The following is a 27,278-nucleotide window of genomic DNA, read 5'->3' as shown; positions in this document are numbered from 1 at the left end:
TATGCTGCTGCTCCTATGCACCCTGGTGTAGGTGGGGTTCTAAATAGACCAATATCTCCTTAAGAGCAGCTGTCACTGGCACTGTACTTTATGATATTGCAAGCCAACAAATAACTAAATGAGTTCCATAACATTTAGTGGGACTGTCAAGACTGTCTGCTAAGAGCTAAGAGGGCATCTGTGGAACCTGGAAAATGTATCCTTTAGCAGAGTGACATCACAACCATTAAAGGTGGGCTATAAGTGCCTTGGATACAAGTCCTGCATGCTGCAACTTCATGCATCTGCCTCCCACTTGCAAATGAAACCCACATTACCTTAGAGATTCCATGAAAACTGGAAATCATATCTACATGAGCAAGCTATGTGTTTCTGGTTGTGTGTGTGAGTGATGCAAGTATTTCTGTACTGTAATTCAGAGTGTTCTTCCTATATTTATAGGCTAATTACAGCTATTTCAGTTTTGTTTTGAAATGTTGACAGTTTATATATATACAGTGCAACCAGAACGTTTTCAGACCCTTTCAAGTTTTCCACATTTTGTTATGTTTCAGACTCATCTTAAAATGGATTCAATTCATTTTTTTTCCTCATCAATCTACACAAAATACTCCAACACTCCACAAAAAACAGATGTTTGGAATGTTTTGTAAATTTATAAAAAATAAAATACAGAAATATTCAATTTACATATAATCAGACCCTTTGTTATGACACTTGCAATTGAGCTCTGGTGCATCCTACTTCTATCAATGGTCCTTGAGATGCTTCTACAACTTGATTGGAGTCCACCTATGCCTAAATGAAATCACTGGACATTATTAGGAAAGGCACACATCTCTTTATATAAGGTCTCACAGTTGATGGTGTATGTCTGAGTGAAAACCAAGCAACGAGGTCGAGGTCGAGAGAATTGTCCGTAGACCTGCGAGACAGGGTTGTGTGAAGACACAGATCTGGGGAAGGATAAGAAAATGTCTGCAGCATTGAAAGTGCCCAAGAGCACGGCATAATCTGTTTACGGCCTTAGATGTCTGTCCTAACACAGCAATAAGCTACTTCTGTGGAGAAACTGGTGAACTAGTTGGTCAGCCTTGTACAACTCCCCAACCTGGAAATGAAAGCAAAACATTTCACATGACCTGATATCACCTACGCTCTCTTTGTTATTCGTAAGACTTAAAGGGAACAACATATCTTAACAGATGCGTTTTGCTTCACTGATGATGGCCTAGGGCAGTGTTTCTCAAAGTGTGGTCCAGGGACCACTGGTGGTCCGCAAGCTATCCCAAGTGGTCCGCGAGCAGACATGGTAAAATATAATATAGATGAGTTGTTTGCAATACTGAACCAACTTGTATGTAAATCCAAACAGTTCTGCAACACTGTCTATGTAGTTTAAATCATATGAATCCTCTGACACAATAAGCAAAGTGCAAAGACAATAAGCAAGGTGGTTTAGTGAGTGGGCCTATTGTTAGGTTAGGTTGAAGTAGGTCTAATCTTTTTTTTTTTTTTTTTAGCTAAGTGGTCCGTCATCTGAAAAAGTTTAAGAAACACTGGCCTAGAGCCAAAATGCATTTGCATATAAGCATGAGTCGCTTGCAGTGACAGGGCAGGAATTAACCCTGTGATTCAGTATGCAGTGGTAAGGTGCTCTGAGTGTGTCACAAGTGGTAGTGCAAATAAGTCCAAGGGTGCAGGGATAAAGTGTAGAGACCAGCATTAAATACGGACAATATAAGAGAAAACTGTAAACAATACAGTGTAATATAAGAATTATAGTAATAGGGTGCAGTAGGCTAAGTCCAACAGTGCAAGGGACAGTCTAGAGACCAGCATTAAGGGGAAAATGTAAACATAATATAAATAGCTGTGCAAGGATAGGTTTGAAGTAATAAGTGAACTAATAATTGTCAAACTGAATTCATAATATGATAGGACTACCCTACTTTAAATGGTGACGTTTCCTGTAAAACTAATCATAGCCTACATAACGTGAGGTTTAGTCCGATTGTCACAGTGACCAGCAGGCTGCTGCTTCAATCGCACCGCGTTGCATGCTGGGCAAAGTGAACCTGCAATTCCTGTGTTATGTCGGGTATTTTTCTGTCGGTCTGAGGTAATTGAAGCCTGTATTGTTCAGAATGGCGTTAACTCTGTTCGAACGTTTACTATCATGGATACTGCGCACAATTGTAAGGATGCTCAATGGGGTTTTAATGCTAACTACGTCCCATCGAAAGTCTGACGGGTCTGCGCGACTCCCACCAATCACCAACCCACTTTTGACGGCAACTGCGATGCAACTCGCTCGCAAGATTCGTCGTAAAGAGGTAGGGAATTAATGCTATCCTTAACCGAACTGATAAACTCTGTATCAGTTCCGCCCACAATAACGTAGAGTCTGTGTTTTTAAGTCACTCCTGTTCATTGCGAATGACGAAGCCCTTATTTTGGTTCTTTTGGTTCACTTCAATGTTAAATATTAAGGAAGAGGAACACCTACACATGTGTTGCATTATGGGCACTGGAGTTTTAAACGTTCGGGCATATACATTTTATTGTATAATAATAGCCGTTGAAATGTCCTCTCTTCAAGTGTCCTTGTAGCTTTAATAGCCCACCACATTCTCAACAGAGAAACAGTATGTTAGAAACTTACAATAGTGGCACAATGCCACATCCTGCAAAACTTGTTCAAAGGTCAAAACCAGCATTTAGACCTACTCGGGTTCTCCATTTATTTAATAAACACTCAGTCTGAGTATTTTGAGTAATTAGTCAGTTCAGCATTATTAAGTTTATTGGGGTGCTGAGTATGTTGTCACTATTTGGCCCTAGGTCACAAGCGTGGAGGTGGTACAGGCCTACATTGACCGAATCCAGGAAGTCAACCCTATAATAAACGCTTTGGTGAAGGACCGGTCAGTGTGTGTGTGTGTGTGTGTGTGCCTGTTAGATAGGGACTGTACTACAATTGTATCCACTTTCCTGTTTGGAATACTTGACATCAATACGCTACTCATCAAAACACTAGGCCTACCACAACACATTACGTAACTTTAATTTATAAAAAATTGTGGTGACACTGAAAAATTGGGGTGATTTTTCCCCCCTCAGCTTTTCGGCTGCATTACAGGAGGCCTCTCAAGTGGACAAGCTCATTGAGGAGGAGACCGGAGGAGAGGAGGTGCTAGAGGACCGACTCCCCCTGCTGGGAGTTCCATTTACTGTCAAAGAGGCTTTTGCTTTACAGGGTAGGCCTACTACACAGCTTTTGGCATATTACAGTTTTTTACAATTGCTAAAACACTCAACCCCATTCTCTGAACCAAATGTGCAGTTGCCTGAACACATTTATTGAATCGATCACTCTTTCGGCAAAACCTTAAACACATTTTGCAGATCTTATAGACTCTTTTTGCAAAACTCAGCTGTCATTAAACACAACAAATCAAAATTGATCACCCTTGTTTCAAATGATGTGACACACAACTAATATAAGCTAGTTCAGCATGCAATAGTTTATTATTTAAGTTATGTAGTCTTTTTTGCTTTGTTTTGTTTGTTTTTTAGATGCAAAATGCATTTACAGTACTATATTATAAACAATGAACAATTCTCCTGGAGCTATATGCCCTACCCTGAACACTATGTTTTCCATTTTTTGATGTAGTGTGTAATGACTGCTCGGTGGTGTTTTCATTTTGACTGCTTTGTGAATTATCTGAAGACTTGGTTGAAGAAGGTTGTTTTTCAGCACAGGTACAACTGTTTTGAGTCAGTTTTGCAGAGGTAGTTTGAGATTTTGTGAATATAGTTTAAGATTTGGGGTTTGTGCTTACAGTTTTGAGAAAAGGGTGGAAGGTTTTGTGTTTTAGCGATTGTGAAAACTGTATTGCTTTGGGCTGTTAGCCTATAATGGTCTTTTAGCCATCTGCTTTCATTCCATTTGTGCTCTGCCCTTTTAAAACTATATGTGTTGCAATGATTTTATGTTACAGTGAATACATGCCATATGTCATATAATACCCCTTATGTTACAATGAATAGTTAAAGTACATTCTACCTTCTCCTTTCCAGGTATGCCAAATTCCACAGGGCTGGTCTCCAGGAAAGATGTAATTTCGCCCAATGATGCTCCGACTGTGGCCCTGCTGAAGAGAGCTGGAGCCATCCCCCTGGGTGTGACCAACTGTAGTGAGCTGTGCATGTGGCTGGAGTCTCACAACCACCTGTATGGTATCACCCGAAACCCCTACGACTTAGGGAGGATAGCTGGAGGAAGCTCCGGTCAGTCAACAATCTCGTTTTACATGTGATATTACACTTTGATAATTCAACAATATGTCAGAAAAACAAGAGTTGTAAGTCAGGCTTCAGGAAGTAAAAGTCCCATCATGTACTGATCCTACCAGTACACTTAACACTGGTGATTTTACTAATTAGCAAACATATCTGTCTGAGGAGTTGTGCTAATTAGAATCGGCTGGTTTAGTGAATAGTTGGAGCAATAATGTGGTAGGATTTTTACACCTTTGCTGATAAACATACATACACATGTTCTCTCATTTGTTTGTAGATCTGTTGACTTATGAAAGAATAACTTTTGTGTTTTTCCCTCTATGTGTTTATTGTGCAGGAGGAGAAGGAAGTATTTTGGGGGCTGGTGGCTCTGTTATTGGTATTGGTTCAGATATTGGGGGAAGCATACGCATGCCGTCTTTTTTCAATGGCATCTTTGGGCACAAACCTACCCCAGGTATGTGGGAGAACCAGTGGGGGTTTGAAATGAAAAACAGGCCAACTTAATAGTGTACTATGATGATGCAACACCTTTATGTTGAGGCTGGAGAGAAAGGGTCGTCCACCCCATGGAGGAGAGCAGGGGTAATAGAGTGGTAATGATAGCAACAACAACAGCAATAACGACAATAATGTATTATTATTATTATTACTACTGTTATTATTATAGTTACACCTTTTTAAGACACTCAAAGATGTTTTACACTACACATAAATGGATAGATACATACATACATGTGTATACATTACATAGAAGAAAACACTCAAGATACATAGATGCCATCGATGTTGAGTGAGAAGGTCTGGGCCAGCCAGGTGGGTCAGGTTCAGTTAAGAACGCAGTTTTAACATTGCTCTAACCAAACAAGTATACCTGTATGGCTCTGTGCCATCGACACTAATGAATGAGACCACAATAACCTTTTCTGTCTTAATCACATCCTCCCTCTCTTTCCTTTTAGGAATCGTTCCCAATGAGGGGCAGTACCCGCCTGCCTCTGGGCAGCAGCTGGGGTTTCTCTGCACCGGCCCCATGTGCCGCTATGCTGATGATCTGATACCCATGCTGAAGATCATGGGAGGCTCCAACACAGAGAGGTAGCTGGCTGGCCACAGTGCAGTTTGAATCACTGAGCAAAGTGCAGAGCCATTTAAAGCAACACAATGCAGTTCTTTCACCTTAAAACAACGCCTTCAAACTCATTCTGATGCTACACTGACTTACATGGAGAATGAAGTCTCTGACATTGCACTATTAAACGTTGTTGTTGATCGGATATGATCATAACCCTTTTATTTGGTTTTTGACTACTGGTAATTGGGTACCATCTTGGCACTAAATGGCATTGAATGTTGATGCCAAGGGGCATAGATATCGATTCTTCCATTATGTCGCCTCAATTAGTGGAGGCACCACCATCAGATGACCACTAAACACTAAACGTAGTGAGTTTCTTGTAAATAAATACGTTGTCTCTCTCACACACATCTTTAGGTTGTGTTTGTCATCTGAGGTTGATCTGAAGACCTTAAGATTCTTTTCAGTCCCACACGACGGCGGTTCTCCCTTGGTGTCTCCAGTGGATCCACAACTTGTTCAAGTACAGAGGAGAGTAAGTGTTTGCATTGGACTGTGTGCATATTATGTTTGTAAGTCTATTAAGTTGATTAAGCAGTTTCTTATAATAATGTATTGCTTTCTCAGGTAGTAGAGCACCTCGAGGCTGAGTTGGGGGTCAAAGTTCAAAAATTATGTATCCCTCAGCTGAAATACTCCTTTCAGATCTGGGGCGCGATGATGTCATGTCCTGGAAAAGATGGAAAGGTCAGTGTGCAGTGTGTGTATACACATGCTGTGTCAGTGTTTGCTATATGAAGGGTGTAACCTCTAAGGAGAGGAGTACAGAGGTATAATAGTTGCAGTGTTACTACAGGGGAGACTCAAACGCAGAGTGTAAGAATGTTTTTAATTCAGGCGAGGGAAGTCCAGTAAACGTAATCCAAGCACAAACACAGAGAGGCTAAACAGGCAGAAGTATCCAGGTAACGTTAACTCTAGCAGCAAAGGTCAAAATACACAATCCAGGTCATTCACACAATTAGGCAAGATAGACCGCAATCAGTATTCCAAACTCACAGTCTAGATGACAGGTACGGTCAATCACAGGAAATCCAAACATATGAATTAGAACTGCTAGACCTACATGTTATTCTTCGAAAAACGATGCGCTGTATTGAGATTTCATAAGATATTGTAATCTTGTCTGACACATTCCATTTAAAGGTATTACTCAACACCGCTATTGGTCAGCTTTAGCCAAACCTCTCATTAATTGAATCCAACCTGGCTCAACACACTTATTGCATTTGATCACACCTTCCCACTGCCAATTTTCTCGTGCAATTCTGCACATGCTCTACCATATTCACCGCTGATACATCGCCGCCAAACTTGGGGCCCTAAAGTTTTAGTTTTATGGGAGGACATGTATGATTGTTCCTACATGAATACTATATGCATTCTTCATGTGGTTTTAGACCCATATGGTCCTTGCATTATTCTATTAAGACAGATAAGAATTGAGTAAACATTTGGCTAGGCAGGCTTAGGCTTGTCTAAGGGTGACAGAGTGTAATTTAAAGTTATGTGTTTCAAACAGACACCAACCGCCTTTGCTGAACTCATGGCAGACAGAGGTAGTAGAGTATGGCCTTTGTGGGAGCTCTTCAAGTGGATGCTTGGACTGTCCTCTCACACCATGGCTGCCATAGGTAACACTGTGTGTTTGTGTCTGTGTCAGTGTGTGTGCATGTTTGTGTGATTCTTAACAACAGTGAAATAGAACCAAGGTGTAATGCAGTATGCTTAGCAACACTGGAACTTAAAGGAGAAGTTTGGTGTGATATTGACCTAAAGTATGTTGAAACATGATACCGAGTGTGAACTTATGTCTCATAGCTCATCTCGGCTTATCCCCTGCACTCCGAAATCTGGCGCTAGTTAGCCGATGCTACCAACAGGTTTTCAAAGGGGGTGCCTCGAGTCGGGCATCGGCCTAGCCATGCAAATAAATCACTTTTTTACACCATTTACGAGGCTCAAAGTAGCTCCACACTTCATTGGTAGACTTCCGAGGGCCCTGACATTTAAAACGAGACATTGAGAACTTTGAAAAAGCACTGGTAGTTTATTTACAAGACGATTTATACAGACAGTACCTTCAGGAAGTTTACCATTCGCAGTCATCTTGAATTTAGTCATGATAAGTACCGACGAGTACCAATGAACAGGTATGATAAGGGATCAGATTCTAAAAATAATTCCGTGGAAATAGAATCCGTCCGCCTGTGGAGCGCAATGGTCTGGAGTGCCTGTATGAATGCATTCAAGTAAGTGGGAGCAGAACCAGAGACTACTTTGTAGGCAAGCGTTAGAGACTTGAATTTGATGTGAGCAGCCATAGGTAGCCAGTGTAGCTGGATGAGCAGCGGGTAACATTGTGCCCTTTTGGGTTGGTTGTAGACCAGGCGCGCTGCCACGTTCTGAATCATCTGAAGGGGTTTCACTGTGCAGGCTGGGAGACCTGTCAGGAGGGAGTTACAGTAGTCAAGTCGTGGATGACTATTGCCTGTACCAGAAGTTGGGTAGCATCTTGAGTCAAGTAAGTCCTGATTTTCGGTATGTTGTAAAGTGCGAAACGGCACGACCGAGGCAACATGATCGGAGAAGGTTAGCTGGTTGTCAAGAAAGACTCCAGATAAGTTTCTTGCAGCCCTGGTAGCCCATGATTTATGGTAGGTTTAGCTGGGAGGACCAGCAGTTCAGTTTTTGAGTTTTTTCCGCCTTAACAATCTTTGTCGAAAGCATTGTTGCTAACCAGTTAGCAACTTAGTAGGTTGCCTATGGGAAATTGCATTGCAACCAAGTAAGTTGCTAACTTAGTTAGCAACGACACTGTCGAGAAACACACCCCTGGTGACCAGCGTGATGTTTTGATCTAAACTATAGTAACTATAGTAACGGACAATCTAAGTGAAAATTTAACAAAAAGAGGACGCAAATCTAACATGTGAAGGCTTTATAACACGGTCATCCCATGTCCATTCGTTTTCAACTGCATCGGAGTTGAAGAAGAAATGAAAGTTGCTTAGCGTTGTGGCTACGAGTGCGTTGGGAATGCGCCGACTATGCAAGCCCCCGCCCTCAATGCTGGTGACTGCTATGTTACGATCTAAACTTAAGTAACGGACAATCTAAGTGAAATGTTAACAAAAAGAGGACGCACAAATAACAAGTGAACGTTTTAAAACATTGTCATCCCGTGTCAATTTGTTTTCGCGATGTATAAATGCTTGATTTGATTGCGAATTTGAGAAGTATCAAACAGATGTTCTCTAGTTCCTATTTCCGGTTTCCTGCACAGCATGCTGTGAGACGGAGTTTTATATTGTTGAAACCTAGGTCTGTGGTTAGACATGGAAGTTCCACAGTGAAACTGTATAACCTGAACATGTATTTTGCCGTTTTGAAGTAACTATCTGAAGTTGTCACATCATGGAAGTCTTCTTGCACTCTGTTAAACATATTAAAATGAATAATTAATAGACTAACAGACTGCAAGAAGTCATACATACATTTTTATGTTGATTATATTGTAGCGCCGAGGCTATTTGCCCCGTGTTGGACTTTCCCCTGTGTTCCCCTGTGTCTTCTGTTTTCCCGGCGTGTGCGTGTGTGTGTGTGTGTGTGCGTGCGAGAGTGTCTGTGTCTCCCTCTCCCTTCTGTGTCATAGAATGTGTCAATAAGTTCTGATGTGTTTTGATTGGGGGGAGGTGTCCGGGAGGGAATATTTAGGGGTTCGGATAGGTTAGCGATTGATAAGGGGAGGGAATAGAATAGGGGGTTCTAAGACGTCTAGTAAGTTTAGTCAGAGTAGAAGTGAATTACGTGCGAGTGAGTTGTGTTGCGTTGTGTTGTCTGCCGATGAGAGTGAATGACAAGAGATTGAGACGTAATTTATCAATATCAGTTTGTTATTTTGTAGTGGACACCTCCTGCTACCCGTACCTTAGCCTGTACATCCTTTTGAGAAATAAATAACCGGAGTTTGGAACGATATCCCAGCCTCCCCGTCTCCTAACTACTCTTCGGCATTACACTGGTGTCTGGAAGTGGGATCGTTACCTCTGCCGAAAATGGATGACATCGCTGGGCTGGTAAGGTCGTTCCCTTTACTTGGACAGACTAGGGACCCTGATAAGGATGTGCCCCGACATGGGCAGGACCACCGAGGTCCGGAGGGACAGAGAGCTATTGCTAGATGGTCTCACAATAACCCCTTTCTGCCATTACTACGAACCGAATGTTCATTAAGCCCTGACTCTAACGCTCGTGCCCCTGACAGTGACACTCACGTTCGTTTTCCTGTTGCTACTGGCAACGGCGAAGAGATCAACCGGAAAGTATTCAATAAAAACATCCGGTTCGCTAGTACGCCAATAGTGGCTAGCGGCGCTAGTGGTGGCTGCCCTGCGCTGTCGGAAGCTAACTGGCTAGCGGGAGAAGCTAGTCGCTACTCCGGTAGCAGCAATACTGTTTGCTTAATTGATTCACATCCCAATTTCCTTCTAAATAAAGTCAAGTCCTCTTCTACAGAAGCACTTTTTGCTCCTTCACTTCCCACACCACCCAGTTTTATGTGTCCAATACCAAACGCCTGCAACTCCCATCAGCTCCTTGATATTGAGCCCCTTAGCATGCATGCTAATTTCCCATCCGAACACACTAGCATTGCGGCAAACACTCTGCAAAAAGGCTCCGACGAGGCAACCCGTCTATTTTATACACATAGAGAGAACACCACACAGTTGCCAGACACTCGACCTTCACCCCATCAGTGTGCTGACTCCCCAGTGACTGGGCCTCACTGGGGGGTCAGTCATTCTACCGGCGGGCATGCTACAGCCACAGAGACTGGGCCGTCTGTCCCCCTGACCCCTCTGGTTGCACCTGAACCTGTGCGTAATAGAAGTTTCCTGAAGTTGGGCAGATACGATGGCCGTACCTCTTATGAAGCCTTTCGTGAAAAGTTTGAGCTAATGGCTAACTCTAATGGCTGGAGTGAAGAGGATAGAGTGGGGCAGTTGGCAGCTGCATTGGAGGGGGATGCGCTGCAGGTTTTTCTTGACGTCCGCGGCAGCCAGGTGACCCAAGCAGATGTTCTACACAGGGCATTGTCTCGTCGGTTCGGTGACACCACTCCCACTGTGTCACGCCGTCAGCAGTTCCAGGAACATGTGCGGCAGGACAAGGAGACACTGGGTGTTTTCATGGCTGACCTACAGCACTTAGCTCAGTGCAGCTATCCATCTTTTAATGTGGAAGTGAGAGATGCCCTCACCTTGGATGCATTTATTCGTGGTCTGACACCCGAGAGGCTTAGGCAACAACTGCGGCTGCAGCAACCCACCACTCTCGAAGAGGCGCTTCAGCAGGCCCATGCCATTGAGGGGATTTTTGACGAACAGCCAGCAAGAACCGCGAACAGCTGGGGTAGCCGTCCTAGGGCCTTTGCCGTTTATCCAGGTGATGGTAGCCATCCTCCATCTGCTCGTAGGCCTACCTCTTTTGACCCTGACTCTGCCGTCTGCTGGCGCTGTGGCAAGAGAGGCCACCTGTGCCGGGACTGCACCACACTGGACTCAGCTGTTGGCTCTTTACAGCAGGGAAACGGGAAGGGACCGGAGTAATGGGAGTGTCTCCTGGTCCTGTGTGCAGTGTAGAGTCTCCCGTCAGTGTTGTTTCATCTGATTGTGGCCTAGTCGAGTGCTGTCATGTATCTGCTGTTGTAAATAGTCATCCAGTTAAAGCTTTAATAGACACTGGTTCCACCGTCACTCTAGTCCACCCCAGCTTGTTAGTGAACCATGCACTACAACCCCCCAGTGTCCCTTTAACTACCGTCACCGGCGAGCGTGTGCCTATGGTCGGCCAGTGTGAGGCGGAGATCCAGGTGGCTGGACAATGCTTTTTCATACGCGTCTGGGTTGCTGAACTTCCTGAGCACTGTATCCTTGGCATTGACTTCCTTCATGCTGCAGCGGCTGTCATTGACCTAGGGGCAGCATGCCTCAGACTTGGAGAGTCAAACACTGCGCCCATCTGTTTCAGCCCCTCACCCCTTCGACCACTGTTAAACTGTGTTGCCGTGCTCCATGCGGCTGAGAATCCTGACCCGCCAGCACCTGAGACCATAACCACTACCCCAGACCTTCCTGTGCCGTTTTCAGCAGCCTGCTCTGGGTCCGAGACTCCACTTCCCCTACGCCCCTTTCCTGCTGTAGTGGAACCTGAGCCTCCAGCACTGGTCACTGATGCACCAACACAGAGACACACCATCCATCAGTTGTGGGAGGACAACAGCGTAGGCCTTGATGAGTCACAAAAACAGATGCTATGGGCTGTGCTGGACCATCATCGTGCTGTTTTTGCTGCAACCCCCGGTGATGTTGGTAGGACCCCGTTGATTCAGCACAGCATTGACGCTGGTGATGCAACCCCTATCCGTCAACGTGCACGTCGCTTGCCCCATTCTCGACAGCTGGCTGCAGAACAGTGTCTGGAGGAAATGAAGGCTGCTGGAGTCATCGAGCCCTCTGACAGCCCCTGGGCTTCTCCGGTTGTATTGGTCCCAAAAAAGGATGGCAGCTGGCGGTTTTGTATCGACTTTCGGCGGCTCAACGAGGTGACCGTTAAGGACTCATATCCACTACCCCGGATTGACGAGTCCCTGGATCAGGTGGGTGGGTCGAAGTGGTTCTCGTCGTTGGACCTCCGGTCTGGTTACTGGCAGGTGCCCCTCGCTGCTGATGCCAGACCAAAGACAGCGTTCACTACGGGGACAGGGTTGTGGCAGTTTAACACCATGCCATTTGGGCTTTGTAATGCGCCCGCAACATTCGAGCGGCTGATGGAGCGTGTGGTGCAGGGAATTCCCAAAGAAAGGTGTCTTGTGTATCTTGATGACCTGCTCGTACATGGCAAAGACTTTGAGTCTGCATTGCGTCATCTAGATGCAGTCATCACAAGAATAGCCCAAGCCGGCCTGAAGCTACACCCAGAGAAATGCAGTCTGATGCAACGCGCTGTCACCTTCCTTGGACACCACGTGACTGGAGAGGGGGTTGCTACTGAACACCGGAAGACCGAAGCTGTTCGTGACTGGCCAGCCCCCTGCAACCTACGACAGTTAAGGTCTTTCTTGGGTCTGGCTTCATACTACCGCCGCTTCGTTCCAAGCTTTGCCACTGTGGCTGCCCCACTCCACCAGTTGTCTCGGAGGGAACAGAAATTTCATTGGGGGCCTGAGCAACAACGTGCTTTTGACAATCTGAAGCTGGCTCTTTGTAGTGCACCAATCCTTGTGGCGCCAGACCCGAAGCTCCCTTTCATCCTGGACACGGATGCCAGCAATGTAGGCCTCGGGGCCGTCCTATCCCAGGTGACAGCAGATGGAGAGAGGGTCATCGAGTATTACAGTCGGTCCTTCAACAGAGCTGAATGCAACTACTGTGTGACCCGGAGAGAACTGTTAGCCGTTGTCGAAGCTGTTCGTCATTTCAAGCATTACCTGTGTGGCCTTCCTTTCGTGGTCCGGACTGACCATGCCTCCCTGCGTTGGCTCCTCTCTTTCCGTGAGCCAGAGGGTCAGGTTGCCCGTTGGATAGAACAGCTACAGGAGTTTCAGTTTGAGATTCAGCACCGGAAGGGAGAAAACCACCAGAATGCTGATGGGCTGTCCAGGAGGAGCTGTTCAGCTGCGTGTCCACAGTGCAGTCGTCTACCTGGTAGCGCTGAGGGCACGTTGCCTGACGTGTTAGAGGATGAACTGCTAGCCATTCAGTGCCGAGCCATACTACCGGCCTCCAACATGTCCTGGGCTACCGAACAACGTAAAGATCCAGAGCTCCAGGTTGTGATTAGCTGGGTGGAGGCTGGACAGCGCCCATCCTGGGAAGATGTAGCTGCTCATGGACTCACAGTGAGGGGCCTGTGGTCCATGCGGGATGGGTTGGCCCTACATGACTGGGTGCTGAAGAGACGCTGGGTGGAGCCTGCAACAGGTTTACCTAAATGGCAGACTGTTGTCCCGATGTTTAGCTGCGGATTGGTCCTCGCAGCCATGCATGGGCAACCTGGAGTGGGTCACTTTGGGGTGAAAAAGACACTGAAGCGTGTGCGGCAACAGTTCTATTGGAGCACGTGCAGGAGGGATGTAGAGTCCTACTGCCGCCGGTGTGACGCATGCACTGCCCGTAAGGGACCCGTGGGCCGTTCCCATGCTCCACTTCAGCAGAGGAGGGTAGGCTATCCGATGGACCGTATAGCTGTGGATGTGATGGGGCCCTTACCGTTGACACCCCGGGGAAACCGTTACATCATCGTGGCTGTGGATTATTTCACCAAGTGGCCCGAGGCGTACGCTGTGTCCAATCAAGACGCATGTACTACAGCTGAGGTGCTCCTTGGAGGCATGTTTGCTCGGTTCGGAGTGCCTGCAGAACTCCATACGGATCAAGGGCGGAACTTTGAGTCCCGCACCTTTGCAGATTTTTGTCAGCGGATGGGCATTCGGAAGACTCGAACCACTGCTCTCCACCCTCAAAGTGACGGCCTTGTCGAGAGGTACAACCGCACCCTTGCCGAACAGCTAGCCTTGTGTGTGCAGCAGGATCAGAGAGATTGGGACCTGCAGATTCCTCTGGTCCTCATGGCAAGCCGCACTGCAGTCCAAGAGTCCACAGGTTGTACTCCAGCGCTGTTGATGCTTGGTAGAGAGATGCTCCAGATGCCCCTGCAGGGCTTGAGTATGCACACCAACTGCAGGACCGACTCCAGCTAGCTCACGACTTTGCACGCCATCAAGCCATTCAAGCTGGAATTCGGCAGAAGAGAGCATATGACCACCATAGTGCAGGACATGACTTTACTGTGGGTGAGTTGGTCTGGTTGTATGGGCCAAAACGGAAAAAAGGACGGTCGCCCAAGCTCGACTCAGCGTGGGACGGGCCTGCGTACGTGGTAGAGAGTTGGGGAGGTGACATATCGCATCCGTAAAAGACCTGGAGCGCGGTGTGTGGTCCTCCACCGTGATAGGCTGGCTCCGTACCGAGGGGATCGTAATCCCTTTGTCCGTGGAAGTCCGCGTCGTTCCCCTGGGGTGAACTGCCCTGAACCTGGAGGAGCTGGACACGCAGCGCCAGGGGATGGGTGGGGAACCTCAGAGGAGGGCGAGGTCTGTCATCCCGTTGCCCTGGTCCCTGGGAGTGTTCCAGGAACACCTGGAGGAGCTGAACACGCAGCGCCAGGTGGACCTGAAGGCAACCAGGTTCAACCAGGCTTGGGATTGTGCTGGCCAAACCCCGCTTCGCCTGCGCTTGACGACCACAGGGGGGAGAGGGCCCACGGGCGTCGGCCCCAGCGGAGACTAGCAGGTGAGGGCCGTCCATCGGCAGCATGCCCCTCCTCGCCTGTGCCTGACGACCACAGGGAGGAGAGGGCTCACGGGCGTCGGCCCCAGCGGAGACCAGCAGGTGAGGGCCTTCCAGCGGCAGCGTGCTCCTTCTCGCCTGCGCCTGACGACCACAGGGAGGAGAGGGCTCGTAGGCGCTCAGCTTACCGGCTCGCGGACGTGGGATCACGCGCCCACCGAAGACCGGCAGCACCGGACGACATTCCTGTGTCGCCCCTTGGTGCTGTGCTTCCGGGGACATCACCGCAGCGGCTCCAGCAACATCAGCCTGCGTATAGCCTGAGGCCCAGGAGAGGGCTTCGCCCGCCTCGACGCTTTGATGAGGCCATCTTTCCTCGAGGGCGAGGAACTTAAAGGGGGGGCAGTGTAGCGCCGAGGCTATTTGCCCCGTGTTGGACTTTCCCCTGTGTTCCCCTGTGTCTTCTGTTTTCCCGGCGTGTGCGCGTGTGTGTGTGTGTGTGCGTGCGAGAGTGTCTGTGTCTCCCTCTCCCTTCTGTGTCATAGAATGTGTCAATAAGTTCTGATGTGTTTTGATTGGGGGGAGGTGTCCGGGAGGGAATATTTAGGGGTTCGGATAGGTTAGCGATTGATAAGGGGAGGGAATAGAATAGGGGGTTCTAAGACGTCTAGTAAGTTTAGTCAGAGTAGAAGTGAATTACGTGCGAGTGAGTTGTGTTGCGTTGTGTTGTCTGCCGATGAGAGTGAATGACAAGAGATTGAGACGTAATTTATCAATATCAGTTTGTTATTTTGTAGTGGACACCTCCTGCTACCCGTACCTTAGCCTGTACATCCTTTTGAGAAATAAATAACCGGAGTTTGGAACGATATCCCAGCCTCCCCGTCTCCTAACTACTCTTCGGCATTACAATATATTGAATCAGGGATTAAAGTGAAAAAAAATCGTTTGACTGAACTTTTTTCAGGCCATAAGTCATACGTTGTTCATATCTACCTATAGAGATAGCACCCCTTTTGCGGTCGCGACCTATTGGTTTTTAATGTACAAAAAGATGCAAACAGCAAAGTAAAGGGAGTATTCGCCTTATTCACACAGCGGCCATTGTTTAAACCAAAACGAGGCTACAGGGTACACTTACTATATAATTAATGCCACCTACAGGTGAATGCATAGAACATAACAATCCTATGGTTTGTGTACCCTGTAGCCTCGTTTTAGCCGCCAATGGCCGCCATGTGAATAAGGCGAATTGAGAGTGTAATTGATTGAGATTGAGTTTTCCTGATGAACAAAAATATATTTTAGTACCATCCCTGACCATTGCTGATTAGCCATTGCTGTTCTTTTCTACTGCAGCAATATTGTAGAAAGGCTTTAACACACTCTTATTTAATTACTTCAGGCCAAAAGTGTTTAAAGGGGAGATTTTTTTCTTGTTAATATGCAATTCAACACCAAGTAAAATCTATAAAATCAAGTTTGCAAGACTTCCCATTTCCTCATCAAAGTAACAAATCAGAACATTCTAGATATTGTTCATATTTCCATTTGTTGCCTCATCCGCATTTAATGAAAACATGGTAATTTTGAGTTTTACAGACAACTCAGTTTTCCAATGAGCAGCAATACTGTGTGTGCTCATGCAGGAGGTCTGCGCATTTGTAACGACAATCTGGAGACGGCGCTTTTGTCTTCAGCAACAGATTGTATAAGGTTGACAAGAGGTTGCGATATGGTTAAGGACAGGTCGTGTTGCGCTATGAAAGAACATGCATAGCCTACTTTCTAAACGTAAAAACGGTCAGCCATAGATAAACGTAGCCTACATCTGTCGTGGTGGCTAGTTGCACCAGGTAGGGAAGATGTCCTGAAGTGCACGAACGTTAACCTTATGGCGGTCTTCTGATTGGTGGCGTGCTAAAACGTTTTCCTATTGCATCCATAAACAATTTTCTTGCAGCGAACCGCGCAAAAGCAAACTCCTGGCACTTTAATTTCTTTACACCATGGCTTGTTAGTTCTCCCCCGTTTTCATCAGCTGCCCATCTGCATTTATTTTTTAACTTTTGACACCTGCCTTCCTTTAGCAACAACGCATCCATGACAGCTAGTGGCCTTGCCAAATAGACGCACACAAATCATGACGCTAATATGCGAGGTTCTGGTAGGCCCACTGGTTATGGTTTTGTGCTATAAATTAATAATATTTTATAGCAAAGTTTTAAGTTGACTATTTTAATTGTATGGTTATTTTTTGTCAACATACACTCACAACCTATTGTCGTTAAAAGTGAGGCCTAAGCAAAATAGGCTACAAGGCTGTCTGTGCGTCACAAACACGACTGACCCCCTTACTCGACACGCTCAGTCAAAACCTTCCGTCGCAAATTGTGAAAAACATTGTTGTATGTCATAACAGACGGGATAATAAATTGCATAGGCTACGGTTTATATTGCGTCGCTTTACACATAATGTTAGTTGCATTGATTAAAAACTGTAACAATAATAGTAGCCTACATCGGGTGGCATAGCAGGCTATCTGTTCAAGTCATAGGTGACACCCAAAATGAATGACCTCCCCTGACAAGAGTTCGCGATAGTAAGTGTCTACATTGATGCACGGAAAGAACAAAGCGTCCGAATTCGCACATAGAGCTCACAATATCATATCCAAAAAAGTTAAACGGATTGGCCAACCTCATCAGCTGTCTCGATTGTGTCACTATAATCCAACTTTTAGACCGTTATAGTCCTCCATACGTGTTCTTTTTTTTAAGCAAACGCCCGAGACAAGTGTGTAGCTACAACATACAAAGCGAAACTCATGGCTGACGTAGGCCATATAGGACGTATCTTCTTGAGCGGTCACGGATTGAGACACAGAAAGTTCTCAAGAACACTATTAGGTCTTTAAACATTTACCTAATATTTGTAGTTGCCTTAAAAAAGGAAAAGCAAAGGTGACAGTCCCCCCCCCTCCTATTTTTTTTCTCATCGGATCTGCATCGATCTCAAATATGACATTTCTAAAATCAAATTGACGGAAATCCGTCCTATGACGGAGAACTTTAATCCTTGTATTGAATATTTAAGACTCAGAGTTGGTATTTATTTATTTTATATTTAATTCATATGTTGATTTTTTAATGTTAAATTTTCAATAAATCAAGTGTTGTGCCTCCTCTTACTAGTATGATTTTTAGCATGCCAATTAAGGATAATACGATAGCATATCGGCCCAAAAAATCGGCAGGTCACATTGGCCATCGACTGACTCCGACCGCTAAAAATCGGTATCAGCATCGGCTGTAGAAAACCCCAAATCGGTCGGTCTCTAGTGCAAATAATATGCTGATTCATGTTCCCTTGCATTTTGTAACTATGAGGTCCATGGTTAGTAAATCTTTTAAGAAATCGAAAAGGAATCGCCGGCAGATCAGGCTGAGTTCACCCAGCCTAGTCCATGGTAGGCGCCCGATAAAAATATTGTTTAATTTTGCGATTGAGATATCCACGCACTGGCGCCCCCCCTGCGACTTGTTCGCCCCCGGTTTCAGAGCTATTCTAAATGCAAAAATGCATAGAGGGAGTTATGACAAAACCGTGACTGTTAATAAACTATAAGCTATATAAGATAGGCCCTATGCTAGGCCTATTACACAACATAAATTGTCACTAGGCTATGCTGGCGCCAACCCACTTTAGATTAACTTCCAACAAAATTACGTCTCACTGCAACGATGCGCCATCTGGTGGACAAACGACTACGTGACGCCAATACTGGAAATGCAGCCAAATTATTATGATGAATATTTGGTTTTCCTTTAATCCTACTGAATTTGTAATTATGTATCGGCCGTTGTAATTGCCGATACTGATGGTATGTGCGTGCCTGTGTGCGTGTGTATATGTGTGCACCACCATCTACAGGCCAATGAGTGTACAGTCACTAAATGTACACATAACTTAATTTTTTTAGACCCCCCCCCATGGATGAAATTCTACGAAACTTGGCATACCCCCAGGGACCAAACGAAATTTTTCCGTAAAAGTCTAGTGGGGCTACATACCCACCAAATTTCATGTGCCCCGGTGGTTCGGTGTCCCGGGTATCGTTGACCAAAAAAAAAAAAAAAAAACTTTGACAATCCCTATATGACCGCTTCGCTAGCGGCGGTCATAATAAGTTATGAGAGGAAAATATTTTTATTTGGCGGTCATAATAAGTTATGAGAGGAAAATATTTTTATTTGGTGTGAAACACACACATACCTGTTTTTATGCTTTTTGTTTGCTTTTATCATTTGTATTAATATTTATTTTATCATTATTTTATTTATAAGCTAAGGTTGCTAGCACAGGTGTATAAAAAGACTTGCACTTTCTGTTTGCAGTTTTGTGTATTTGAAAAAAAAGCATTGCATTTGCAGAAATAGCCGTTCTTCTTTTGTATTATTCTGTATGTATAAGATATACAGTGTTTCCCATACATTGACTAATCTGTGGCGGGGCGCCACACATAAATATTCTATGTTTAATTTAATTTAAATTAAATATAAGATCAAGTCCTTGCATTCCCATTGAGCTGCGCTTTTTATGCACGCAGCATTTCCTTGCCCCGCCCCGCTCTCTCTCGTAGCCCGCTGCCCCTCCTCTGCATGTGCATTTAACAAAAGTCACGATTGTTGAAGGATTGTTTTTGCCACATAGAAGCATTGCATAGAAGACGTCTGGCTAAATTGCTATTAAATCCGCTTAGCATCGTGACCATGCTGCGCAAATTTGTTCAAAACTGCTGCATTGAAGATAACTCTGCTAAGATCTTATCACAACATAGTAGGCTACATTGAAGAGACTAAACTAAGTTAAGTTATGCAATCAAGCAGTATCTCAAAGCTAACGTTAGAATACTGTTTGGATGTCGAATTTAGCATGCTTAGCCTACTTACAGCTGCTTGTCAATTTCGTTGAAGGGCTCATTTTATTGACTCTGACACTGAATGTTTGCAAAATCCCGATGTAAGTGGAAAAGTGTTTTCCAAAATTTAAAAGTGCTTGTTCCAAGGAGAAGTACGAACCTTTATTTTAACTATGTAGAAACGTTATGAATTGCATCCACACATCAGCAGCCTTTAAACTGTGTTACAATTGCAATTTGCAAGGGTTCCCTCACGAACGTTTAAAGTGACAGGCACTCAATTAGACCTATACACTACCAAGACGATGCCCCCCCCCTTGTCCAAGTCAGCTACCGCCACAAATTGAATCCAATTCTGTGGGACACACTGATATATATTTCTGTATAGTTAAATATATAGATATATAGACTTTATTTCTGTATTGTTGCACTGTTGGACTTACTCATTTGCACTATCACCATGACCACTATCACCATTGCACTATCATCATGACACTCATTCACACAGAGCACCTTACCTTACCTTACTATGCACAGAGAATCACAGGCTTAGTCCCTGCCTCAGTCATTGCAAGCGCCTCTGATTGATTAATCACCACTACGTGGATACTGTTTTTAGAATTGATTTAGATTAAGTGTTAGTATAATTTGCATTTTAGTATATTTAGTATATTCTTTATCTTCTACTGTCCTTATTGCTTAGTTGTGTTTTTATATTATATACTTTAATTACTTTTTCTGCTGTTAAAGAATGTAAATGTGTTGGCTGTATGCTGCTGAGACCTTGAATTTCCCCTGGGGATCAATAAAGTATCTATCTATCTATGTTATTTTGTGTTATTGTATTATTGATGACGTTGGCAGAAGTGGCCCCCAGCTCATTTGAGTTTGAGACCCCTGCGCTAGAGGTTGTAGGAGTGCAATATGTGAGTCTGTTGTGTCCTGTGGGCATGTAGAGAATTGACTGAGGGTTGCCGCCACTTTGTTTGTAAAAAATGATGCAAGGGTATCCGCAGTAAGGCTGGACGGAGGAGGAGGCGGCTGAGGGTTGAGTAGCGATTTGAAGGTTGAGAACATTTTTTGAGTGTCTGTGGCTGTGTTGATTTTGTCAAAGCTGTCTTAGCAGCAGTGATGTAGGCCGAAAAGGAGGATAGGAGTGTCTGGTAGTTTTTGAGGTCATCAGTTACATCAGTACATCTCTATATTGACCGTAAAGTGTAGCCACCAACAGTCAAACGCACGGAGAAATACCCTCCAAATATTGAGCAGTCTCCTCGAGCCTTTGCGCAGTCATGCGTAAGTATGCTCTGTTTTTGCTTCACAGCAGAAGTTTAGATTTGTGCCATTTCCTCTCCGTGGCTCTGAGTTTGGTGCGCTGCGATCGGAGGGTATCATTTAGTCATGGATGAGAGTGTTTGGATCGAGCTGGCCTTGTAGTAAGAGGGCACAGTTCGTCCAGACACGAGATCAGTGTGGAGCAGAGCGAGTCTGTGGCATCATTAACCTCCAGAGAGGAGAAGCTGCTGAGTGGAGGTAGACCGGAGGCAAACACAGAGGAGAAGTGGGTTGGAGACAGATTGCGGATGTTGCGGCAGAACGTGACCATCGGCTGAGGAGCTGGAGGCTGTTCTGTCAGGCTGAAGTTGAACTGGATGAAGAAGTGGTCGGAGAGATGGAGAGGCGTCACCATGAGGATGTCTGTGGTGCAGCTCCGAGTGAGGATCAAATCAAGCTCTTTATATGGTCTTTATGCTCAAGCTCTTTATATTATATGGATGACCTTTTTGTTTTTTGCAACTGCCCCTCGAAGTGTGTGTCTGCCACTGGTTGAAACATTAGAAATATTATCAGTAAACAATTTCTTACATGATGTTCGGGAATGGACTATTTTTTTTTTTATTCTGATAAAAAGAGGCGTCTGATATGAATCATCAGAATAGACTATGTGCACCAAAGGCTGTTCCTGTACGCTCATTTATTTCCGGTGGAGTGTTAACTGTGTACACACACATACATATGCACATAGGAGCTTTGAATTCACAAGGTACAACTGAAGAAATTGGCAAACCAGAAAGTGGCTCTTAATAAACATGACGGGGAACAGGTGAGGCATTAATGACGATAATAAGCAGATTCAGGTGAGGGGCGGAGACACAGAGACAAGGAGCCAACACATGGCTATGTAAACAAAACAGCACATGGTATAACAAATGTCCATAGGAAACCAAGAAAAAAACAATCACCCTCAGCCATGAAAATCATGTTTTTCAGAAATCATAGCTTTGAGTCCCTTTTCTGGTTTGTTTTGGATGAACTTGAGTGGTGGACAACGAAATGTTGACGATGGGTCAGGGGCCTGTACTACGAAGGGAGCTTAACCTACCCAGATGTAACCCAGGGTTACTTTGTTAAACCGGGGTTGACAAAACCTGGTTATCTTTAGTGGTGTTAATCGGTGTTGAGCCGGGGTTAACCTCATTGGAGTTTGTGCGCGTTCACATAAAAGGGGCGGGTTGCAGCGCAAATCACCACTTTCAGTGATGACGCGTTCACCTTATTTTACAGATGAGGAATGCACAATTATTATGACAAGTTATGAGGAATTAAAACCCACTCTACGACAAAAATCAAATACGTCGGCAGTGAACAAAGCAAGGCAAGGCTGTTGGCAACGTATTGCAGATCGGGTAGCCTAAATGCCTAAAAGTAAAGTTTTATGTCCACATGTTCTTCAAATACGGAGGATTAATAGCTTGCGGAATGTATTTAATGAGTTTAAATAATTAAATTGCTTATTTATTTTGAGTTCATAGAAATGCCAACAGATGCAACACAATTTAGAAGTGGGCATATAGATTACAGTAATAAGGATAATTGAATGTTTAAGTAGCCCCATTGACTGATTTAGTGTATGCCTAATCCTGTGAACATTTCAGATGCAACACCATTGCCAAATGCACATGGCAGCAGGTGAAAATGAAACACAAACAAACACATTATTCAGAATAGTGGTTTATATAGTCATAGCTTGCATTAATATTTCTTAATTATGAAAACATGTAGGCCTATGCTTATAGCCTTCACTTGGCCTCTGTTTTACAGCTAACAAGAAAAAGGTGTCTTTGAACACTACTGTAAGGCACCAGAGTGTTTTACAGTAGCAGAGGAGTTGGCCATCGCAAATAATAGTGGAAGGCCGATTATGGAGGGGGTTCAGGGAGGCATTCGGTCGGATTCTGGTGCTGTGGAAATGTGTAGCCTTTATGTGCAGGGTACAGTAATATGACATTCAATTCAATACGTTTGTAAAAATGGTGATTTTAATTTATTAGACCTACTATATGTCCGATTTATTCTTGCTCAGATGTTCAGCATACTGTAGGCCTATGTCCGATTTATTTTCGGACATACAGTAGGCTATTCTTGCTCAGATGTTCAGCATCACCAATGGAATACATGAATGTCCACGTCTTCCTAGATCATCTGACAAAGATAACGAATTCCCTCGGATGACAATCTATATCTTCATAGAGAATATCGTCCGGGTAGGCTATATATATTTTCTGGCGGTCTCTAAAACCCCTGGCCCTGCGAAGAGAGTCCCTCACGATTTGCGCTCCAATGTCGTATGGATCATCCAGGTACGCCGACATGTCTCGGGAGAAATTGTTAGTGGAGGGGTGGTACTTATAAAGGGTGTGGTTAACAGAAACCTCGGGTTAACCAAGAACATAACCTGGTCGGAGCAGGTTTGAGATGCAGCGTAAATTGCCATGGCAGCATACCTCGGTTAAAACCTATCCACCTTTCGTAGTACGGGTTAATCGGGAAGTTACGCCACACGTGATCAAGTTACTCTCGAAGTTACCCAGATAAGCCAGTAACCCCGCTTCGTAGTACAGGCCCCAGGTCTCGACTTTCTGACTTGTTTTGAATCGCCTTTGACTGTTTCAGAGAGGCTGGCTATGAGCATGCATAAACATGTCCTTAAAACAACCTTTAACGTTCGTTTTAAAACTGTGCAACTCACTGAGTGGTTAGTGATGTTCGTTGATGTTCCAAAACAAGTAGCATAGCGAAATACAGTTTCTGACATGTCCCATTGATTTCTGTTGGAAGACTCATTACTCGTTGATATTACTGCGCTACCGGAAACGGAAAGGGGGTCTGTTTACATTTGGTTGTAGTCTTTCCGCGAGACCTTCTTTTACTGTCTATGCTTCAGACTCAAATATTGAGGGGAAGTTTATACGCGGTTGTGAGGTATCTGAAAAAATTGTTCCACAATAGCAAATAACAGAATGAAATCATACATTGCGCCGATATTTGTTTTTAATAATTAAAGTTAAATTAAATTCCTTCCTCCCGACTCTCCCCTATTCTAAGTAGATTTCCTACCCGAAACTAGAAAGTTGCTAGGTCGGTAATCGCCAACAGAGGGCCGCTCAGACAATGGCAGAAGTGCCATAGATATTAGAAAGCTAGATACCGCATTGTCCGTCGAGTTCTATTAGGTAGCATCGTAAACGCGGCCACCATATTGCTGGGGGTAACACCTTTACTGTCTATGGGCAACACTTGCTGACAATCAGAGACACCTGTCTGATTTCCAGTCAGTGTCACATGTTTCTCCATTGGCCTCCAGTAATTGTTGCCCCCACCAAGATGGCGTCGCCATTTACTGTACGTACGTTCTGGATCCCAATGCGGTATCCAGCTTTCTAATATCTATGAGAAGGCCGTACGTCATGTTATGAGGTTATGTGCCATCAAAATGATTTTGGAAACGGTATGTTAAGGTAAAAAAAATGTTAAGGGCTTCATTAAAGGGACACCAAGCAAGCCTGATGCTTTTTCTCTACGAAACTCCCCCTCGCTCGGTCTGAAGCTCTTTTCCTTTTCTTTGCATCTTCAGTCAAAAGTTTTCGCTGCTTCTTCGCCGGCTCTGCCATTACACGTTTGCAACAATCGCTAGCGTTTCGTTAGCCTGCTGTGGATGCAGGATGTAAACTGATCCTGCTTCAGTCGGCGGGTACGATACACTGAACTTGCAAGCGGGATATTCTTCCTACAGGCAGTAGGGGCGGGCGAGAGAGTCTTCATTCGCCCTGTAATGAGTCATTTAACCATATACCGACTTACGAAGATGAGTAATTAACACGAAAACGTTGCCTGGTATCCCTTTTAATGGGAAACTTATCATACTTTGTTATATCTATTATATAAAATTATACCACAATATTAAAACTTAAAATTATAAAACAAACTGAGGACAAATGACAAAACCAAAAAAATGTTTCAGTGTATTTCCAGTAAAGACTGTCCTATCGCTCTTTCACATCATCTCTGCTCAGGCTTGGCGTTAGTGGAGATGTTCCAGAGCTCGCGGCCATCGTCCTTCATTCTGAAGCAGAGGGAGACGCTGCAGAGGGACCTGGAGGAGATTCTGGGTACAGATGGTGTGCTGCTGTACCCCTCGCACCCCCACTTAGCTCCACAGCACCACCACCCACTCCTCACACCTTTCAACTTCTCCTACACTGGTGGGCCTTCACATCATGCGCTCCATTCATTATGTTTGTGTTTATGGTATTTAGCACTGTGTAAGTGACTTACATTGACATCAATAAACATTAACATTACATTGTAATTAAGAGTTCATAGTAAAATTAAATAAACTAAATACCATTTATATCAGAAAAAAAACAATAACCATTTTTTTAAGATTCCAAAGCTGAATTGCTTACTGGTATCTCCATTTTTTATTTTTTATTTAAACCTCATAGAATAAAACAAACCAATCATGATATTGTGTTATATTGATAATGTATTCAATTGTTTGTAGCCAACTAATTCAATTTCATGACTCAATTTCCATCCAGGCATCTTCAACATACTAGGTCTCCCGGTGACCCAGTGTCCATTGGGGCTCAGTAACGAGGGGTTGCCTCTTGGAGTGCAGTTGGTAGCGGGGAAAATGCAGGACCGAATCTGCTTAGCCACTGCAGCGTATCTAGAGAAAGCCTTTGGAGGCTGGAGGGACCCAGGCAAAGGTTCAGTATCACCCAGCCCCAGAGCACCTTAGACAGAGAAATGTCACAATCGCACTAAGTTACAAAATATTGGTCACTGTTTACTGTCAAATAAACTTTGCTCATAAAATTCTGGATTTTCAAAATGAATGTAACTTGTGAAGGAATGGAATCGTATGTTTGGTGATATCAATAATGTATAATTCTATATTTGTGTGTAACCATATCAATAAAAAGGTCTTGTACAATGTAATTGATATGTGGAAAATACTTAAACTGATAGCTGTCAATGTGTTAAGATAGTGAATTCCATAATCATCCATTTTACACACACAGCACACACTTTATATGTCTATGAAGCCTACTGTCTCTCTCCCTGCCAACATGGTCATTGCCAGTCTCTATAAACTAGAAAATAAAAAAAATAACTTATGGATAACAAACAATGTTTGAAGCTGAACAGTAATAACACTGAGGTACATGTTGTTGGCCCTAAATCTGTAGCCTGGCCACGCCCACAGTAGATCTCCTTTCAGGGAGATAATAGTCTGGAACACTACAGTTACGATCGGGAGTCCAGGGCCCGGTTTCCCGATAACGATGGATACACACACACAAGGGTTTTCTGCGATTCATCTTATGATCGTTTTTTTTTTTTTCAGACTGTTTCCCGTACATGCTCGTAGCGTGAATGTGCGTGCACTGCTCTTAAGATGCTCTTAAGGGGAGCTGTCCATGTTAACAGTTCTGAAATATCCTCTAATTTGATGGTGATGTCAGGTGACTGCACGTCAGGTCTTCACTGCACACCACACACTGGGGTTTCTGTCCCATTTTGTCCTCAATTTAAGTGAATCCATATCCTACTTCAAATATTCAGGGTCAAGGTTTACTGCTAAAATTATATCAAACATAACCTGTCACATAAACATTGTCTATCTATGCCCATGGTAATGACTGCCATATGAATTCATGAGAGCATGAAACCATCAAAACAAAAATGTTACATGGAACCCAAGCACTCCTTTCAAAGACAAACCTGTCTAGTAGCCTAGCCAACTTTGAAAGGTGACATCAGGAATTGAAGACTTCACAAATGTAATGCCAAACATCAGCATGTTCCAACAAGGCCTACAAGCACTCTAAAAAAAAGAAAAAAATGGGTCGCGACTTGATGGACATGGGAAATTGTGGGTTCCAAAGCCAGAGCAGTTAAGAACCACTGATCTACAGAATACTCTGTCTGAGAACATGAGATTCAGCATAATCTCCCATATGGTGATCTTATTAAGATAACAAAGATCCATGATGTAGCCTCACCCAGGGCCAAGACGCAAACTGAGGTGCAAATGACATCAATCCATTGAAGTATGGTCATGAGAGCAGGCCATCGAGAAACATCCGAGGCAAGTGTAACGTGACTTATTTTTTGTATGTGGGAAGGAGACTCTGTTTCACTCTGAACTTTTAAATGAAAAATGAATGTATTGAAATGTTCACAACAGTTCACAACAGTATTTAAGAC

General features: G+C 44.4%; 1 protein-coding gene across 2 annotated transcripts; it reads left to right on the top strand.

The window, feature by feature from the left end:
- Window positions 1-2,037: 2,037 nt before the first annotated feature.
- On the top strand, window positions 2,038-26,006 carry LOC143134447 (fatty-acid amide hydrolase 2-A-like). 2 transcript variants are annotated; one of them, XM_076294856.1, is made up of 11 exons: window positions 2,038-2,336; window positions 2,845-2,927; window positions 3,124-3,260; window positions 4,087-4,296; window positions 4,646-4,765; window positions 5,271-5,406; window positions 5,804-5,921; window positions 6,014-6,133; window positions 6,969-7,080; window positions 25,076-25,264; window positions 25,604-26,006. In XM_076294856.1, exons 1-11 carry the CDS (start codon window positions 2,148-2,150, stop codon window positions 25,804-25,806), a joined length of 1,617 nt encoding a protein of 538 aa, XP_076150971.1. In that variant the 5' UTR covers window positions 2,038-2,147; the 3' UTR covers window positions 25,807-26,006. The 2 variants fall into 2 exon arrangements, with proteins under 2 accessions (XP_076150971.1, XP_076150972.1); XM_076294857.1 differs by lacking the exons at window positions 25,076-25,264; window positions 25,604-26,006 and adding an exon at window positions 7,832-8,059.
- Window positions 26,007-27,278: the final 1,272 nt, after the last annotated feature.

The sequence above is a fragment of the Alosa pseudoharengus genome, unplaced genomic scaffold (assembly GCF_046254945.1).
Source record: "Alosa pseudoharengus isolate Yale_2024_CS ecotype anadromous, Long Island Sound unplaced genomic scaffold, YU_APseudo_1.1 YU_APseudo_1.1_scf_2, whole genome shotgun sequence".
In the NCBI taxonomy this organism is placed as follows: domain Eukaryota; kingdom Metazoa; phylum Chordata; class Actinopteri; order Clupeiformes; family Clupeidae; genus Alosa; species Alosa pseudoharengus.
The sequence above is the reverse complement of the archived record's forward strand: the minus strand, read 5'-3'. Positions and strand labels throughout refer to the sequence as shown.